This window comes from Humulus lupulus, chromosome 9 (genome assembly GCF_963169125.1).
Source record: "Humulus lupulus chromosome 9, drHumLupu1.1, whole genome shotgun sequence".
In the NCBI taxonomy this organism is placed as follows: Eukaryota; Viridiplantae; Streptophyta; class Magnoliopsida; order Rosales; family Cannabaceae; genus Humulus; species Humulus lupulus.
The window spans coordinates 54,352,433-54,373,376 of record NC_084801.1 but is presented as its reverse complement, the minus strand read 5'-3'; the positions used below and the strand labels follow the sequence as shown (position 1 = coordinate 54,373,376).

Below are 20,944 nucleotides of genomic sequence, written 5' to 3'. Positions count from 1 at the left end.
AGTGTGCGTATTGCTTACTAACCCTCCCACTACGACGAAGTTCTCTACTATTTTGACTAGAACTAGCAGTTTCCTCTTGCCGTTTTTCATTGGTTATTGATGGTGACTTTGCAACTTCATTCGAGACCATCTCCTCCAGTACAACCTTACTGCGAGGTTTGTGGTTATTAACATAGTCATATTCAAGAAAAGTTGCATTTGTCAATACAAATGTTTTATCTTTTTTTGGACTATAGAAAATTCCACCTCTAGTCTCTTTGGAATATCCCACAAACATGCACACTTCAGAGCATGTTTCCAACTTCCCGGTCTTTCCTTTAAGCACGTGTGCAGGACACCCCCAAATTCAAAAAATGGTGTAAACTAGGAATACAACCATTCCATAATTCTATGGGTGTCTTTTGGATAGACTTAGATGGAACATCATTCAATATGTATAGAACACATTGAATCGCATAGCCCCAGAATGTCAGTGGTAATGATGACAAACTCATCATTGACCTAACCATATCTAATAACGTTCTATTCCGTATTTCTGAAACACCATTTTGCCGTGGCGTTCCAGGTGCTGTGAGTTGGGATTGAATGCCATGCTCATGCAAATGGTCCTCGAATTCAAAATCCAAGTACTCTCCTCCTCGATCAGATCTAAGAGCTTTTAGTGATTTACCTAATTGCTTTTCAGCCTCTGCTTGAAATTCTTTGAACTTTCCAAAAGTTTCAGATTTTCTTTGCATCAAGTATAGGTAACCATATCTTGAATAATTGTCAATGAAAGTGACGAAATATTCATAACCTCCTCTTGCTTGTACATTAAGTGGATTGCAACATCCGTATGTACTAGCTGAAGTGGTTCTGTGGCTCTTGAACCTTTAGCAGAGAAAGGTCTCTTGGTCATTTTGCCTTCTAGACAGGATTCACAAACAGGGAGAGATCCAATAGATAGTTCTCTTAAAGGACCATCCTTTACAAGCCTATTTATTCTGTCTAGACCAATATGGTCCAATCTCAAGTGCCACAGATATGTTTCACTATCAGAATCAGTTTAATAGATCTAGGATTAGCTGTTTTAAATAATTCAGAATTATAAAAAATTTGTCATTCATCATAAGTATGTAAACTTTGTTTATCCCAAAGCATTTGCATAACAAGTAAATAGATAATTTCTTTAAATAATAACTACTTTATTAATAAAGAAATAAATGTTATGCAAAAATAGAAATAAATTTCTAAACATTAATAATCAAAATTACTAACAATAAACTAAATTTCTAGACTGTAGTTTTCTTTGTTTAAAGAAATCTAGAATTTCTAAAACAAAATAAAGAAATTTAAATTGTTCAACTAACAATAAAAATTACTAGATAAAACTACTCTCCAACTTCTCCATCTCTTTACTTGCTATTCAAATCCTCATCAGTCTCTTCCTCCTTTTCAGGGTTATAATTCTGTAAAGGACAAAACAAAAGAAAAATATATTAGTGGCATATATTTTTGAATCTACTATCCAAAAATTTTGAATTTGATATTCATAATATTTGAATCTATTATTCAAAGTTGAAAACTATATGTAAATCTTATTTACCTTTTTTGTTTGATATAAACGATGACACTCAGCAAAGACTTCCTCTGTCATTGCTCGCCACATCTCATGTGTTGAGTCATAGTGTATATATTTTTCCTTTGTTTCGTCAGGCATGGTGGAAAGCATGCAATAACGTGCCAACCGATCGGATTTCATCCAATTTGCTTATTTTTCTTCTGCTTCATAGCTAGTAGCCAAATGTGGTTATGTTGGAGGTTTTTCACAGACTGTTGACATCATCTTATAAGAAAAAATGGTCAACATGCCTCGAAACCAGTGTTGCATATTTTCAGGTTCAAAAACCAAGGATTTGAGAAAAGCATCGGTGTGTAATTTACCAATAGACATTTTTGCTGGGAATAAATAAATAAATACAAATATTATTATATTTAGAGAAATAAATATCAAAGTTTCGGAAATTAAACGTGATGCATGAGCACAATTAAAACACATAAAATAAAGTTTAATTTCCACGATAAAACTTTCTAACAATCAAAGTGCCGCCTTAGGATCGGTCAAATTAATCTTAGAGAATTTATAAGACGTTCTTATCTTTATTGTTTAAAACTTAAAATAACTCATTATTTTCTCTTTTAAACATTAAAGTACCACCTAGTTTGGTCAAGTTATGATTATCCACTGCAAAAGCTTAATCATAACTTTGTGAGTGTAACTCATTATTTCGGAGTTCATGACTTAACTTAGGACATGCCACCTTAGGGTCGGTCAAACCTAAAATACATCATTAGTTCCTATCTTTGTAAGAAATATAACCTTGCTATTGATATGTCTAGACACCTTCCTTAGGGGGACGAAAACAAAGCTGTCGCGAGGCGCTATTCATATCTCACGGTGTTATATTAATAATGGAGACCATGGGTTATGTTGAGTTATCAACCCTCTCACACTCACTATTTTGAAATAAGTGTTTTTTTAACCTAATTAATTCCAAATTAATTATAGATTCTTTAAACTTTATGAACATAATTAAAATTGGAAAGAAAGTGAGTTTCTAGGTCCATATCCAATTTTAAATTACCAATTATGTTCATCTAAACTAAAAAAACAATTTTAAAATAAAGTTGGTTTAAAGAAATTAAGTCATAAAGACTTAAAACCGGTGTGATATTTTACCAAGTTTTCAAAAATAAAACTAAGTAATTTATATGCAATTGGTTTCACAAAACAAATCATATAAACATATAGGACAATTCTAATAATCATGTTTCTACTAATGAGATACATGATTATGACCGTGTGGGTTTTTATGTAAGGTACAAAATGCATGAACATGTTATGAATCATATGAAAACAATTATTTAAATAAATAAACAATAAATGTTGAACCGGGTGCTTTTGGGTATATCTAATTTTACAACCTCTTTATAAAATAAAAAAAATAAAAAATAAAACCGCCTTGATCTCCATTGGGCTTCTTTACTTTACTTTCGGTAGGATATGTGTCGTTAGTCCAGAATAATAATAAGAAAACAATTTTTTAATTATTTTGATTAATTAAAACAAAACTTTTAAATAATCATTATTTTCTTTTCTTTTTAATTAAAACAACTTTTAATTTAAACAAGAAACTGAAATATTTAATTAAAATCTGTTATTTTTAAAATTAAAATTTTGAAATAAGATATTCAAAAAAGTTTGTTAGGATAAAAAAATTATATCATTATTTAAATATCAAATTTCTAATAAATAGGATATTTAACATTTTAAAATTTTAAAAAATAACAGAATAATTTCAGAAAAATAAAAAAATTATGGATCAGCAAGACGGGGACACGTGGCATCAAACGGTGCTGCCAGGGGTCCGTACGGCGTCCCCGGCAGCGGCTCGGAGGGGGGCCTCGAAGGAACGGTGGCTGAATTCTGAATTCCGGGCTCCGTTCTGACTTTTGTGTGATCGGAATTACAATTTTATGGTGTCAAAAACCAAATAAAATTACATAAATCCTATGCCCCATAATGGCTTACATAATGATCTAATCATAAACAAATCATAACCCAAAAACACCATATAATTAACGATTCAACATTCCCATGCATTCAATCATATTAAGCCATCCATTCATTCATCAAAAATAAATAAATGCATAAAATTAAACCCGCACAGATTCAATATATATATATATGAAGATGGCTCTAGTACCATTTGTTAGTTTTTATAGATCAAATAGAGATTATACGCAGCGGAACAACAATCAAAATTGTTAATTTAACCCCACAAGATTTCTAGATCTACTTCTTCACATACATATATATATTGAATCAAAGATATGAATAGAAAATCACCTCAAGTCCTTCCTTGCTGCTATATTTTTGTATGGCAAAAATCCTTGAGATCTCACACCAAGATCTTCCAAAATGTTCTCAGCACACAAAGAACGAGTGTAGGCTCGCTATACAAAATAATAGGCAAAATCTATTTATCAAATGTTAACACATGAGATCTGATAAAGTTTGGACATAAGTTTGTGAAGAACAGTGACCTATGCTTGTATCACTGTTCTCTTTCTCTCAGAGACATTTCACGATATCTTTTCTATCCCTGAAAAAAAATCGTTCTGAAAAAATGATATCTTATATTTAATATATCCAATATATTAAAAATAAAATATTAGTTATTTTAAACAATTTGAAAATAACTAATCAATTATCAGATTTTGATTAAATAATAATATTTTAATCATATTACAATATCTCATTATTTATTTAATATTTAAATAACTAAAATTGTGGAACAAAGAAACTACCAAGAGCTTCTTATGCGTGTAGCATAGTGACTGTACACTGTGCTACACGTGTACCACATGCCGGGGAAGGCATACGATTTTTCTCAATTTTTTCTTATTATTTAAATACCAAAAATCCCAAAAATAAATTAATTCAAAATTAATTATATTTTTGTTTAATCAAATAATTAATTAATTCTTAATTAATTAATTACACAATTATATAATAATTATGTTTGATGCATAGAAAAATATTTTACTTATCAAATAAGTCATTTTGCCCATTTTTGTATTTACATTTGTTAGTGTTTGTTTGAGCCATTTCGGGGACCATGGACCTATAACATTAAGCTCCAATAAATTGTAACTAAATAATTAAACTCTTTAATTATAATAGTTAATTTATTAATTATGATATTTCTCCACTATAAATTCATAATTACACTTTTTATGTTATAGATATACTTTTACAGAAATCTTATCTTAAGTCGTCTATTGATATAACCATCTTACAATAGTTTAACCCTCTAATTAATTAGTTCATAAATTAGAATGGAAGAATTACATTTTACCTTTCTAATTTACTTCTTATTCCTTAAGCACCATTAATTCACTAGTGAATAATTAATCTATAATCTAATTATATATTTGAGCTCAAAATCATTGAGTTCCTGAATTAGCCCTTAAGGGAACTAATATACGATTCCTTAGGAAAGATTAGATTCTGTATTGTTGATACATGTTCCCAGCCATCCATGATATTAAATCTCCAAAACAAAAGTCATTAGCCTCATTCTATGAAGAGACCTTAACGAATGAATCAAAAGATTCAATAAACATGAACAGGAGTTCATGAACACTCATGATTTAGGTTGATCTATAAATGATCATTAGTTATGATATGAATTACAAGTCTTTATTGTTAAATGGTTTTTGGATAAAGACTTTTATTCATATCGGTCCATGTCATATACAATCATATTATATAAAGCACCTTTACCGAGATGTCTTACCACATCAATAATCTGAATCTAGATTATTTGTATCAACATGATACTCAGCAAACCGTACTTACAACCCCAATTCCCGAGATGTAGGCTAGCTGGCCAACTATCAGTTCAATTCCCGCTCTCGTCATTTCTTCAATTAGCTTTTCTAATATCTGTCTTGAACTGAACAATTTCCCTGGACCCCTCAGACTAAATGCATCGGCCACCACATTGGCCTTTCCTAGATGGTACAAAATTTCATAATCGTAGTCCTTTACCAACTCAATCCAATGCCTTTGGCGCATATTCAAATCCTTTTGAGTGAAGAAATACTTCAAACTTTTATGGTCAATGTATATTTCACACTTTTCTCCATACAAGTAGTGTCTCCACACCTTCAGTGCGACCTTCAGCTGTCTAGACGTGTAGGCTACCACCTTTCCAGCTTGCATCAATACACAACCCAAACCCTGCCTTGAAGCATCACAGTAGACCACAAACTTTCCCTTATTTGATGGAAGAATCAGTACCCGTGCAGTAATCAGTCGCCGCTTCAACTCCTTGAAACTATTCTCACATATTTCTATCCAAACATACTTTGTCTTCTTACACGTCAGCTCAGTCAATGGTGTTGCTATTCTGGAGAATCCTTCAACGAATCGCTGATAGTACCCTGCTAACCCCAGGAAGCTTCTAACCTCGGGTAAAATACTCGGTCTCGGCCAATCTCTCACTGCCTCTATCTTGGTTGGGTCCACTAGAATCCCCTCCTTACTTACAATATGGCCTAGAGATGCTACTTGGGGTAACCATAATTCACACTTACTAAACTTAACATACAGCCTATGCTCCCTCTGCCTCTATAGTACTAAACGAATATGTTGCTCGTGTTGTGCTTCTGATTGGGAGTATACCAGTATATCATCAATGAACACAATCACAAAATTATCCAAATAATCCCCGAATACCCTATTCATCAAATCCATGAAGGCTGCTGGGGCATTGGTTAACCCGAAAAGACATGACCAGGAATTCATAATGTCCATACCTTGTATGGAACGCAGTCTTTGGGATATCCTCCTCCTTAATTCTCAACTGATGGTAGCCAGACCGAAGGTCAATCTTAGAGAATATCATCTTCCCATGTAACTGATCAAATAAATCGTCAATCCTGGGAAGTGGGTATTTATTCTTAATAGTCAACTTATTTAGCTCTCGATAATCGATGCACATTCTTAATGGCCCATCCTTCTTCTTCACAAACAATATTGGAGCACCCCACGGTGAAAAGATGGGTCTAATGAATCCTAGATCCAGTAATTCCTGCAACTGATACTTCAATTCCTTTAACTCTGCTGAAGCCATTCTATAAGGTTCCCTCGATGCTGATTCTACTCCTGGTGCCAATTCTATGACAAATTCGATCTCTCGGTGTGGTGGCAATCCTGGCAGGTCTGCTAAAACATTAGGAAACTCACACACCAACCTAGTCTCACCTGGTCTAACTGAGACAACCTTAGAGGTATCTACTATGTTTTCTAGGAATCCTATGCAACCTTCTTGCAACAGGTCTCTAGCTTTCAACGCAGAGATCATAGGTACTCGTGGTCCACTCACCATCCCCACAAACATGAAGGGTTCCTCCCCTTCAGGCTCAAAAGTTACCATCCTTCGCTTGTAATCTATCGTCGCCCCATACTTTGCTAACCAATCCATTCTCAAGATCATATCAAAATCATCCATCACCAGTTTAATCAGATCCACACACAACTCCCTACTGTCTATCTTCACCGGTAACGCTCTAACCCACCTCCTAGAGATTACCAGTTCCCTAGTTTGCAACAAGGTCCTAAATCCTATAGCATACAAATCACAAGGTCTACACAGATGTTCTATCACTCTAGTAGACGCAAATGAATGAATAGCTCTTGAATCAATCAATGCAGCAAATGAAGAACCAAAACTAGAAATTTGACCTGTCACGACCGAGGGACTAGCCTCAGCTTTGGTCTGGTTCAAAGTATACACTCTGGCTGGAGTGAGGCTGTCGCTCCTCTTTGGTTCTTCTTTCTTGGCTTATGGACAGTCTTTTCTCAAATGGCTGACACTCCCACAGATGAAACAAGATTTGACTCCACACTCTCCCAGATGGTGTCGCCTACACCGTGCACACTATAGGAAGCTTCTTCAGTTCTCTCCCCCACCTTGACGGCCACCAAAGGCACCCCGTGCCCTCCTATCTGGATCTGGAGGAACAAAAGAATCTAGGGCCTTTCTTTTCTGCTCACTGGGGCCACTACCTTAGCCAGAACTAATAAAGGGAGGCACCACCCTCCAAGCATCACGCCTTGCGGTGCCTTCCTTCCATATCTGGTCTTCAGCACCCTCAGCAATAAAGGCTTTTTCTACTACTTAAGCATAAGTGGTAGTCCTTGGATCCAATGTTATCTTGACATCCCGAGCTATCATTACATTCAACCTCTGTACAAAGTGATCTCTCCTTTCCATATTAGTAGGCACCAAATCTGGTGCGAACTTAACCAACCAGTCGAACTTCAAAGCATACTCTGTTACAGTCATTCTGCTCTGAGTTAAATTAGTAAATTCATCCGCCTTTGCAGCTCAAACTACAACACTGTAATACTTCTCATTGAAAATTTCCTTAAACTCATCCCAAGTCATAGTGGCCACATCTCTCCTCTAAGACACAACTTCCCACCAGATACGGGCGCCATCCCTTAACATATAACTAGCACAAACCACCCTCTTGTTTCCTTCCACCCTCATAAAATCCAACATAGAAGTAATCATGTTCGTCCACTGCTCTACCCACAGTGAGTTTGGACCACCCTCAATGGTGGGAGGTTGTTGCTTTTTGAACCTCTCATATAGAGGCTCCCATCTATTCTGTTGGGGGAGAGTGAGATAACACCACCACAAAAAATAGAATCTACACGAAATTTAGATTGGTAGAAACTTAAAAAAGATTGAGAAAGAACTTGCAAACCCAAGTAGATTAACGAAGTTCTTACATATTTGATGAAGCTTCAAAACCCTAGGCAAGACCACCACTTTCTTTGAGCAAATCCTTCAAGCAAATCAAACCACAAAACCAAGGTTTATACACATTGAGAAACGCTGTCCTAATACTCTATTTTCCAGCCACCATTGATGCTTGAGGCCTTCTCTTGAGGAAATGAGGATTGAGATTGAATAAGCCTTCAACTCTCTAAGTCAAGCACTATCTTTGAGAGTTCTTGGAGAAAACTAGAGATTCTTGGAGCTAGAGAGAGAGAGAGAGATTAGAGAGAGTGATCAAGTCTTTAAAATGACTGTTTTTGACCCATATATACAGTAGGCACCGTCATTAGGTCTAAGCAATAATATTAGACTTGCAAAACATGTCATAAAGAGCATTTATGATTTTTCACGTAATACAGCAGGCGACGCGTCGCCTACTAGGGTTTCTGGAAACCCTAGCCAACAAGCGATGTGTCACCTCTTGGGTGGCGACGTATTGCCACCCCTTTAACTTTGGACACTTCCAAAGGTCCAAAAAATGCTCAAAATGCCACCAAAAATTTTGGGAATCCTTAGATACTTTTATGTATCACTTTGGACCCAAATTTGCATTTTCTAAGTGCCTACAATTTGAAACCCAAATTCACATCTACACTATGTGAATTCTACTAAGTGTTTATACCTTGCTTGTATTTTAACACTTTATCATTTGTATTTAACCAATCATAACAATCCCCCACTTGGTTAAATACAAGCCACATTCTCTAGCTTAAATAGTTTTGGTGCATAGAATAAATTGTCTTTCAATTTGAACTTTATCTTAGTGAAAATACCACAAAGTATTATTGAAATCATTAGTAGCTTAAAGCTTGAACCAAGTATTCCACATGATAACACCGGTGATACCTTACACACCTCCACCATATCTTTTGTTTTCCCACTTTCTCACTTAGCACTATCATGGCTGTGTGCTCATCTCTTCATGGAATTTCTAGGGAGAAACTCCAACTCCCATGAGAGACGGCACTGCCTCTAAGTCCACTTAGGTGAAGTTCTTACAACATCTTTGCTACTTTTATAGATGCTTGTTACACTTAACTGAACTTCATTAAAAGCCCTTGGCTTAAACCTAACTCGGTAGCAACCAACACTAACCATCTCGGATAGAACTCATCATAAATTTTAGTGTTGAAACTATTCAGTTATCAATGACTTGTTCTTACCCGTTGAACTCTTTCCCTTGATTTGTACAACTTGAAAGTTGGGTTTCCATCATTGGTGAATCTATTCTTCTAGGATATTCAATCCCATCCCTTTTGAAGTAGAACTTACTAACCTTCTCACAAGAGGTTTTGTAAACGGATCTGCTAAGTTCTCACTTGTTTTAACATATGAGATCGATATGATTCCACCTTGAATCAATTGTCTCACATATTCATGTATTAGACTAATGTGTTTAGACTTTCCATTATACACACTATTATATGCTCTAGCAAGTGCGAATTGGCTAGTACAATGTATTGAAATTATGGATACCATATCCATGGTTAGAGGAATACCCATCATGAGATTCCTAAATCACTTGGCCTCTTTGTCGGTTGCTGCTAAAGCAATAAACTTTGCTTCCATGGTTGAGTGTGATATACACGTTTGCTTCTTGGAGCCCTGTGAGATTGCTCCTCCTCCAAGAGTAAACACCCAACCGGTGGTGGAGAGATTATCTCCAATTCCTGATATCCAATTAGCATCGGAGTATCCTTCAAGTATCTTTAGAAAGTTTGTATAGTGAAGACTATACTCAATGGTACCCTTAAGATAACCAAGTATTCTCTCAATGGCTTTCCAATGCTTGATACTCGGATTGCTAGTAAACCTACTAAGTTTACTAACCGCATATGAAATATCCGCTCTTGTGCAATGAGCGACGTACATTAGACTACCTATTGCATTAGCATATTCTAATTGAGCCACCACTCTTCTTTCATTCTTTTCACACTTCATGTTTGAATCAAATTGTAACATCCCAAAAATGCTAATAAGGTTTAGTGCCTTGATTAGCCGGGAGGACATAATTGGATATATGTGTGATTAATTGATTAGATACGTGACTATGTGGCATGCATGATATGTATGATGATATGAATATATTTAGATGCCTGTTTATGAGTATTAAATATGCACGTGGGCCCATTTTTGATAATAAGGGCATACTTGTAATATTGGCTTGTTGCAGGCATAAATGTGATTATATGTGAGTAAATGATTGAGACCACATTATTATGTGGATATATTTGCAGTATACAGCTCGAGACGATCTTAGTGAGCGGATTAGCGGAATAGTCACAACTGGATTTAATACCTGACTCGGGGCTAGCCTAGGGGTATTTTGGGAAGTTTAATGTATATTTAGGGATTGTTGAGTAACGAATAAGTGTTTGGTGATTAGTTGGGGCATGTCGGGATTAATTGGGAATTTATAGGACTGTTGGAGAATTAGTGGGAAATGGGAAACAAAGATTGTTTTTCCTTTGAGGGGCTTTGATGGGAGATTGTTAAGCAGGGGTATTGTAACGTCCTGGATAGCCAAGACACTGTGTGTTTGTAAAGGTGTAGGACTTGTTAATCAAGTCATTTAATTAAATTGTGTTACTAATCATAGGTGTGCTAGGGTTAAAAGAAGTTTAGGTCAGAAAAGATACATTTTATAACATTAAACAGTTTCACATATGGGATCCCAAAAAGAAAATAGTGTTTAAAAGTTGGTTTACAAAATCTCAAAAGTTAAAGACAATCATCAACCATACTAAGGCAAAGTAAACATTTTTGGTCCTCTCGTCCCTGCCTTCCTTCTCAACCGTGGCGGCTGAGCAGCCGGTCATGTACATTAAGCTCGCAGAGCTCTCCAAATCAGGGCTGATCGAGCTTGCCCTTGCCTTTACCTGCATCATGTAGCACCTGTGAGCCAAGGCCCAGCAAGAAAACATAATACACATCATATACAGTATTAGCAAACAAGTAACCTTTTAAGCATGTTCAATCACTCAATGTTCATATCAACTCTATAGCATGTAATCATAATCCAAGATACAGGTAAACACCATTAACAATCAGATTACCCAATAATCACATTAATCATCTTTAATAGCCAAAATACACAATAATCAGGGCCGACGACTTAGGCCACACCCTCTGTTTAACCCACTGACTCCGGCCCGCTTAAACCGAGCTCAGTACATAATAAGCTGTCCTCGGCTACCAGTGGCTGAGCCATGCCCTGTTCACTAGTTTAACCTTGGCACGCTTAGGCCCTTGGTTTACTATTTACATGGCATAATACCATTCTTCCCAATACACATATTAGGGAGCCCTTAGTCCCGTTTCAAATATACAACCGGGTGTAGTTTTCTTACCTTTAACTTCTTCTTTTATTAACTACAAGCGACGTCCCTCGAGCACGATCCTTTCCTGAGCCCTAGCTTTAGCACCTAATCACAACCAAGGTATTGGGTTCCATTAATATTCAAATATAGGTTTTCAGGTACAAAAGTTTCTGGGAAATCGAATCCCACCAAGCACGGTGGTGAAATCGATCCCGAGCACTCTAGGCTAGATTCCCACGCTTAAAAACCCTAAACGTTCAAGTATGCACCAAAGGGCTGCGACCCTTGAAGCCTAGCCGTGACCCTGCCTCAAACAGAACCTAAGGCCTCCCTGGAAGAAGACACGAGCCCCAGCCCTTGCTCTGGGCGCCGTGGCGCTCACCCCTGACCGAGCCTCCTTGGCTCCTTTGCATCCTAGGGCCGCAGCGCTCTAGAACAGAGCTGTGGCCCTTCCCTTCGTGCCCAGAAATTCCACCATTTTCAACACCTAAACCTTACCCAAAATCATCCCAAAGCTTCCTAATTCAAAACCAATTAATCCCAACACTTTTAGAGTGATTTAAACAACATAATTCAACTGAAAAACTCAACCTAAAACTCATGGAAATCCCATCTTCAATTTCTGAAACTCAAGAACTTCAAACACTAAAACCAACCATGCAAAACTAAAATTTAAACCTCTAATTCACAAATTGAAGCTTACCTCTTCCGCTGAACCACTTCTCCAAGAAAAACCCAAGTTGATTCCCTAGTTTTCCACCTTAATTCTGCCCTTAAACATCAAAATCACAATTATCTCAATACCCAGCCAGAACTCAGAATTTCTAACCACAAAGAAGGGAATTCAATGCTTACCTTAGTCCTGATTAAGTTCTTTGGATAATCCTTGAATTAATTAGCTAAATCCCACCTTCAGTTCTCAGAAATCCCAACTCAAATCCTCCAAATTTCCTATGTTTTCTTGTGTTTTCCTTGAGAGAGAAGAGAAAGAAAAGGCTGAGAATAAAGGGTCGGTTTATTTTTGTGTTCTACTGTGTTCCTTTAATGTAGTCCACCCTTATCCTATTAAGTCAATCCCGAGGCTCGGGGTGCCGGAAATGTCCCGAAGGGCAAAACGGTAAAATTCCCCAATATTCCCGCCTAAACTTCCTAACCTCAAATATATCTCCATATATTTATTTTCATAACCTGATAGTCTAAAATACCCCTGACTTATCCAAAGTCAACTGCTAAGCCCCGTTGTGACTTTTCCCGCTATTTAACTCCCTAGGATCGCCTCAGGTCGTGCTCTGCAAACCTATCCACATAATAATGTGGTTCTCACATATACCACATATATATCACATCAACATCAATATAATCATACAAGTATTATTAATCATATAATTATGCATTCAAATCAATAAACTCACTCAAATCACATTTAACTCAACTATGCCCTCCCGACACACTAATCAAGGCCCTTAAGCCATATTAGTGAGTCTGGGTCGTTACAAGTATAGTGGTCATTTGGCTAGAGGATAGGCTCAATAACTTAGAAACCTTTAGAAACCAGAACACTCTATTTTCCTCACCACTCCCAACTGACCCTTTCTTCTTCTCTCTCAATTTGGTGGAACTTTGAGGAAGCTAAGGGGAATTGGTGACTGAAAGCTTTGGAAAGTGAAGACTTGAGGCCTAGAAGTTGGTTAGCTGCAGCTAGGGCGAGAGGTTCACATCCAAGGTGAGTTTTCATTGCTATTTCAATGGTGCTTTGTTTTGGTTTTATAGTTTTTCTTAGTTTTAAGGAATAAGATTGTGATTTGAATTTGGATGGAAGTTTGATGGTGCTGAGCTGGGGTTTTGTTGCTGAAATCATATTGGTGTTATGCTAGGGATTGAATTATAGTTTTAGGATTTATTTTGGAAGTTTTTGTGGACTTTTTGCTGGGAAAAATGTTGGAAAACCCAGGGGATTCTGGGTTCATGGGGGTGTGCCGTGACCTAATTCATGGGCGCCGCGACTCGCATGCCCCAGATGCCCTGGGAAGGTTTGCTGATTTATAGGTGCACCGCGACCCTAGGGGGGGGGGCAAGTCGCGGCCTGCCTCCCCTTAGATGTAGAGGCTGGGCCTCTAACTTGAGGCGTGCCGTGACCCTCATGGCTAAGTCGCAACCTACCTAAACAGTTTTAGCCTAGGTTTTTCTTAAGGCTCAGGGAGGCTCGGGGATCTAAACTTAAGCGCTCGGGATGATTTCTACTACTCAGCTTAGTAGAAATTGAGGTCACAAAGGCTAGTATTTTAATCCAAAGCTTTTAAATGGTTTGGAATCTTATGGTTATCCATTATCGCATTGTGACTAGGTTTTACTGCAAGGGCTCAAGAATTAAGGATCGTGCTTGGGGCCGTCATACGCTTGCTGCTTGGGATCCGAGGTATGAAAACTGCACCCATGTGGTTGTCATTGGGACTGAGATTCCCTGTAATTGAATATATGCATTCTGTGAGTTATATAATTGTTGTGTGGGATATGAAAGTATGACCTAAGGGTGCGGGGGCTGATGATAAGCGTATTGGACGCAGCTCGGCCTAAGTGAGCCGGGGTTAGCTAAATAATCAGAGGACTCAGCCTAAGCGAGCCAGGGTCAACTAAATAATCAGAGGACTCGGCCTAAGTGAGCCAGGGTTAGCTAAGTAACCAGTGGGCTCGGCCTAAGGGCGTTGACACCTAAGTATTCGTATTATAGTTTGAGATATATGTGGAAGTATATGTTAATCGTTGCCTAGCTTGATACTTGTGTATTCTATTGATTAATTGAATTAATTGGTTTGAATTTTATTAATCGCTCTTGTGCTATATACGTTTGTTGTTTTTAAGTTTTCTTGCTGGGCCTTGGCTCACAAGTGCTACGTGGTTCAGGTAAGGGAGTTAATAGCTGGACCAGCCATGAGTTGGAGAGCTTCAGGGGTGGTGTGTACATATGCAGCCTGCTCGACCGCCACGGTCGGGATAGCTTGTATTTGTTTATCTTTTACAAGTCTGTAAACTGATTTTTTGGATCTCGTGTACAAAATTAATATTTTAATGAAAAATAATCATTTTATTGACCAAATATTTTATTACTTGACACTGACTTAGTTTTTAATTACACATTTAAGTTCAAACGACTTGTTTAGCAGGTTAAGCATTATTTTAAACACAGTGTAATGGTATCCATGGCGTTACAACTGGTATCAGAGCGGTCTAGGTTTAAGGGTTCCTAAAGACTGGCTAGGCGTGTACACTCACCGCTAAAGATGAGCTCGACGCACGGTTAGATATTTAATGACATGATTATGTGGTTAATTATTTAAACCGAACTTATGTGCCTTTTCTGCATGTTAATATAGAAAGCATGATGTGTATGAGTATATTTGGTAGTAATGGAATTTGATAATTGATGCATGAGCAGTGTAAATTTGTGTTTTGATATGTATATTATGTGTGTAAATATTGTGATTGTTTGGACCTGCCCGTGGGATGATTCTAGAAATGAATATCAGGGCTGAGGGGTTAAGTCAGTGATTGCGGACTGATTCAGAATGTATGTACTCAAGATAGTTAAATGGACCTAGTATTGTTAGAATGGGGGCTGCAGATGATAGTTAGGGTCGGAACCCTCCATCTGCCCATGGAATTCGCAGCAGATGTTTGTTATTAGGCGAGTAAGGCTGCTAGATCAGGATAAGGAGATTGGATGGTTGAGACAGTGGGTTCCGTCGGGGAAACACTGCTTCGTATGTCGTGACAGTAAGGGCACCAGTGTTGGTTCAACCTGAGGATGGAAGAAGATAAGAGTTATCGTATGAACGACGTTAGAAGCATTATCCTCTAGTTTTTTAGGAAGGTTTGGGTTTGCTTAGGAACTAATCAATAGATGGGCGTGATTAACTCCATCCTTGATGATATGAGAATGGTAGGCCATGATAGAGTAGTTGCGCCATGCGTATGTGACAAGAGGATGCCCGAATGTGGTGGGAAATAGTACCCTAGACCCGGAATGTTGTCATGATGGGTTGGGAGGAATTTAAACAATGACTTGATAAAAGAGACTATTGTGATGCAGTTTGAACTGCAAAGACTAAAGAGGATATGAACTCGATTCAGAATGGTAAGACAATGACAGAGTATGTCAGTGAATTGGATGGGTTGGTCAATCTGCTTTGGATTTGATACAAGCGGATGTAGCCTGGAAAGAATGATTTATTTAAGGACTGAACTCTGGGATGGTCCAAAGCATCAGGGTCACTCCAATGCATGAGATTTTCATATATGCTCGGGCGATAGGGATGGCCTTGTTATAGAAGACGCAAGAAATGAGATATGAAGTGAGAGTGTCGTGGGGCAGGAAACTCAGGCAATGGTACTCCCATTTGCGGGATTAGGTAGGGGTAGATGCCCAATAAACAGAAAAGAAGGACCCCTGATAGTTCTACTGCTCCTGGTTTTGACAGGAAGGGTTATAGTTTACAGGATAGCCGCCAGGACGGCGATGAGGCTTGGTGAAGTTATTTAGTATGCACCAGATGCGGGAGACGCCATCTGGGAGGATGCTAAGTGAAGGCATGCTTTCTACATGGAATAGTTAAGCACACTAGGGCGGATTGCTCGAGATTAGAGAAGGGAGGACTGGTCTACCTCGTTACAGTCAGAGTTCGAGGATAGTCCCTCGGAGGCGACCGATTGACTAGTTAGTCCTCGTTCTTTGCTATATAATGAGCTGGAATAATTCGGTGCTGTGTATCTCCCAGAAAAGATTCAGATATGAAGTACATGCCTCAAGGTTGTTATACAATGGGGCTTGAGATATTAGTGCCTGCTGGAGAAGTGTTGGTAACTTTCAAGAGAAGAATTGTAATATAAGTGGTAAAAGATTCTCCCCCACCTTTGATCCAAGAGTTAGAGGTTGTGCCTAGCCCGGTCAATAACCCCGACCTGATCGTAGTAGATTCCTCCCCTAGCCCGGAGGGTAGTGTTCTTGCTCTTTCTCTTGTGTGTTATAATACTTTGATAATTACTTCTTTAAACTAAATCCTCTGTTTGCCCATTTTCAAGTGAAAAGATGGAGCTGTAGAAGCCCCGGATTTGAGGGGTGCTTTTAAGGCTGGTGGGACCGGAGCTAGTCCCGTGGTGAAGAGGCCTAGGGTGACAAAGAAACAACTTTGAAGACTGGGGGTACCACCGAGTCTTCGGCTAAAGACAAGGGTGCCAACTCCACCTGGGAGAAGCCACAAAAGAAACTTCCCCCAGCTCCGATACCAACAGTCACAATTCAACAAGCTTCTCCTCCTCCTCCTTGACATGTACCTCCCTCAAATCCTCAAGTGATCCAAGGCTAGGCTCCCACTATCCAGATCACGGTTAAGCCGCTCAACCTGGACAAGATCCCAGAGGATTTTTGGGGTATTGTGTACGAGACGGCAAGCCACATGGTCGACCACGCCTACAGAGCCAATGCCAGAGACTTAAGGGCTATAAAGGAGCGCATTCCCGGGGACGTCCTCCAATCTACCATGGGGATGAAACTCACTGTGAGTCCTTCTCATTCTCCTAACTTTTACTTTCTCTTTAGTTTTTTTTAAACTAGTCTTGACTTGCTTCATTCTTTTGCAGTCTGTCTTAGCTCAATTCCGAGGAATTGCTCGTGTTAAAGCCAGGGATGAGGAGCTCCGAGCTACCCTGGGCCTCGCTCAAGAGGGCGAACAAACCACCAAAGCTGCCCTGGTTTCTTCATAGGAGGCTGAGCGGTCTGCAAAAGCCGCCCTGTTAGCCTCCCAGGATCAGGTCATGGAGATGAGCCGTCGCGTGGACCAGCTTCAGGATGAGAATGAAGAACTTAAGTAGAAGTTGGTCATGGTCGAGGCCAAGGCTAAGGAGGAAGCTGCGAAGTCATGGACTCAAATGGAGGAGATGCTTTACCGTTGCTGGGTTTTCAACCAGGATGGGAACTTCTCTTTTATGCAGTCTGAGCTGTGGGACCCATATCTTTCTAGGTTCAAGATTCGGTTCTCACAAAAACCATCAGAGATCGCTGAAGCCTCTGAAGTTGTTGAGGGAGATGGCGAGGAGGTGACTTCTCTAGAGCGAGCTGATGGACCTCAGTGATTTTTTATTTTCACTCTTTTTATTTTCAAGCTTTTGTAATTAAGTCCCTTGGGACCAAAACAATTGCCTTTGGGCTTAGGTCGAGGTTTTTCCTCCTTGAGATGACAATATACTTTTGAATATACATCTTACTTATGATCTATTTGTATCTCCCTTAGTCTATTATTTTCTCATGTTTATGAATCCTTAGATTCTTGTACATTCGAAATCTTAGGGGTTGACTTTAGATTGAGATAGATTTTATCATTATCTTAGTTGTATCCTATGATTTTGCTCTCTTATTTGCGTCATACCCATTGACAATCAGGCCTCGGACCTAGTTATATCCAAGGTTTTTAATAGGCCTCGGACCTAGTTGACAAGGTTTTTGCTCTCCTTAATGGATTTCTTCATGGATTCTTTGCAGCAATGAGAGCTCTTCGACAAGGGGATCCTATCTCCCCCTTGTTGTTTGTTCTTGGTATGGAGTACTTGTCTCGGATCTTGACCAAGGTAGGGACATGGCCAGGTTTCAAATATCATGATAGATGTGCAACGCTGAAGTTGAATCACTTGTGCTTTGCGGATGACCTCTTGCTTTTCTGTAATGGAGACTACATTTTAATCCTTTTGATGTTAAGAGGTTTGAAATTATTCTCTAATACTTCAGGTCTATTTCCCAATGCTTCTAAGATTGCGGTCTACTGCCATGGCATGCCTGCAACAGAAGTGGAACGGGTTCTTGATGTATCTGGCTATACTCGCAGCTACCTTCCCTTCAGGTATCTCGGTATCCCAATTTGTTCTAAGAAAATTTCTGCTGCTGAATGTAAAAGTATTCTAGAGAAAATGACAAGCAGGATTCGGCTATGGAGTACCAGGAACCTCTCTTACATGGGGAGAGTTACATTGATTAACTCAGTATTAATTTCAATACATTCTTACTGGGCACAGATCATGATTCTACCAAAAAAATTGCTTAGAGATGTTGAAGCAATTTGTAGAGCTTTCCTTTGGAAAGGAACCTCGGATACTCATGGTCATGGCTTAATTGCTTGGGAAATCTTTGTTTATCAAAAGCTGCAGGTGGCTTAGGCTTTAGAAGAATTCATGATTGGAATGAAGCTGCCATAGGGAAATATGTTTGGGCTATTGCCAAGAAAAAAGATAACCTATTTGTCAAATGGATAAATAGTGTTTACTTAGTGATCAGAAACTGGTGGGATTATGTTTGTCCTATGGATTGCAGCTGGTATTGGAAACGTATAGTTGCTGTGAAAGAAAGATTCAAAGCCAAAATTTCGCTTGGATCTTTTTTATCTCAGAACTATAGCATCAAAAATGGTTTAGAGCTGATGGTTGTTCCCGAAATTAAAGTGCCTTGGAGCAAGTTTGTTTGTAATAGACTTATTACTCCTAAGCATAGATTCATTATGTGGTTAGTCATGTGGGAGAGATTACATACAAAGAATCGAATTGTTAAATACAATCCGACTCTTGATCAGGCCTGTCTGCTTTGTGGGGAAGCAAATGAAAACATCGAGCATCTCTTCTTCAAGTGTATATATAGCAGGAAATGTCTAACTGCCATTAAAAGTTGGCTCATCTGGAATGCACAGTCAACTAACCTGGTTAGTCTGCTGAAATGGATTTCACATGCCAAGTTCTCGAGAATACACAAGAGCATGTTGCTGTCCATCCTTGCCGCTACTATCTATAATATTTGGAGGGTAAGGAATGAAGTTCTATGGAACCAGAAGCTTTGGCACATCAAGCACACAGTGAGTAAGATTCAAAATGAGTGTAAATTGCGATTAATTAGTGTATTACCATGTAAAGATTCAAGTAAAGATAGAGAGTTTCTTTATAGCTTATAGCTGAATGTTGTATAGGGGATTATTTTGTATAGGAGCTAAGTGTTGTTCTTGGTCGATCCTGTTGGTTTTTTGAGCCAAGTTGGTTTCCTTATTTGTTGGGAATTCTTGGTGTATTTGTACATGATAGTTTGAGCAATACAATGATCTTATTCATAAAAAAAAGGATTTTAATAGGCTTAGTAGCTTTATACATGTTAGGAATCAGGACTCGGACCTGGTTATATCCTGGGTTTTAATGATTTCTCAAACTTAGTTCGCGTTTTTTTTTTATAAAAAATTCAGTCATTAAAAATCCATTGAATAATAAATTTCTCCAAACTCTATATTTTTAATCCTTATCCGAATAAGCTGAACTCTCTTAAAAGCTCTCCTCGGTTATGTGCCCCCCAAGCAACCAGAAAGTATAAATGTTCTTGGTTGCTTGTACAAAGTGAGCTTGTGATAACAAAACGATAAAATTGGTTATTTAATAATCCAACTGTTATTAAATTAAAATGGCTTTTATAAATAAGCCTTACATAAAAAGTAATTCTGAAAACATTAGAGACAACGAAACTATTGATAATACTTTTTTAAGTGTAAGGCATTCTAGGTCGTGGGACTATTTCCCCACTTAGCCGGGCTAGCTTGAAAGTTCCTTCGCATAGGACCTCTACGATCTGATATGGTCCTTTCCAATTCGTCCCTAACACACAGTCCTTGGAATCTTTATTTTCCAAAAAGACCCTTCGGAGAACCAAATCACCAAATCCAAGTCTGCGTCCCTTAACCTTTGAATTGAAATAATGAGTGTAACGACCCAAATTTACTAATAAGGCTTAAGGGCCTTGATTAGTGTGTCGGGAAGGCATAACTGGATTATATGTGATTTAATGATTAAATGCATGTTATATGATTATTTGAATATCTATGATGCTTGACTATGTGTATTAGTATGCATGTAGGCCCTGACTAGGTTAGAAGGGCATAGTCATAATTTTGGCCCGTTGAGGGCATAACTGTATATATTTGTGATAAATTGATGAGACCACATTATTATGTGGATATATTTGTAATCTGTGACTCGAGGCAATCGTAGTGAGCAGTTCAGCGAAAAAGTCACGGCAGGGATTTATACCCAGCTCGGGTCGAGCCTGGGGGTATTTTTGAGAATTTAGAGAATATATTAGAGTCTATTTTGATATTGAGGAATATAATTGGTGATTAGTTAGGTGTCAGGAAGAAAGCAGTAAATATTAGAGAC

General features: G+C 38.3%; 1 protein-coding gene across 1 annotated transcript; it reads left to right on the top strand.

Annotated features, from left to right (window-relative positions):
- Positions 1-18,253: 18,253 nt before the first annotated feature.
- LOC133799727 (uncharacterized) lies at positions 18,254-19,701 on the top strand. Its single transcript, XM_062237730.1, has 2 exons — positions 18,254-18,745; positions 18,829-19,701. Exons 1-2 carry the CDS (start codon positions 18,254-18,256, stop codon positions 19,699-19,701), a joined length of 1,365 nt encoding a protein of 454 aa, XP_062093714.1.
- The last annotated feature ends 1,243 nt before the right edge of the window (positions 19,702-20,944 follow it).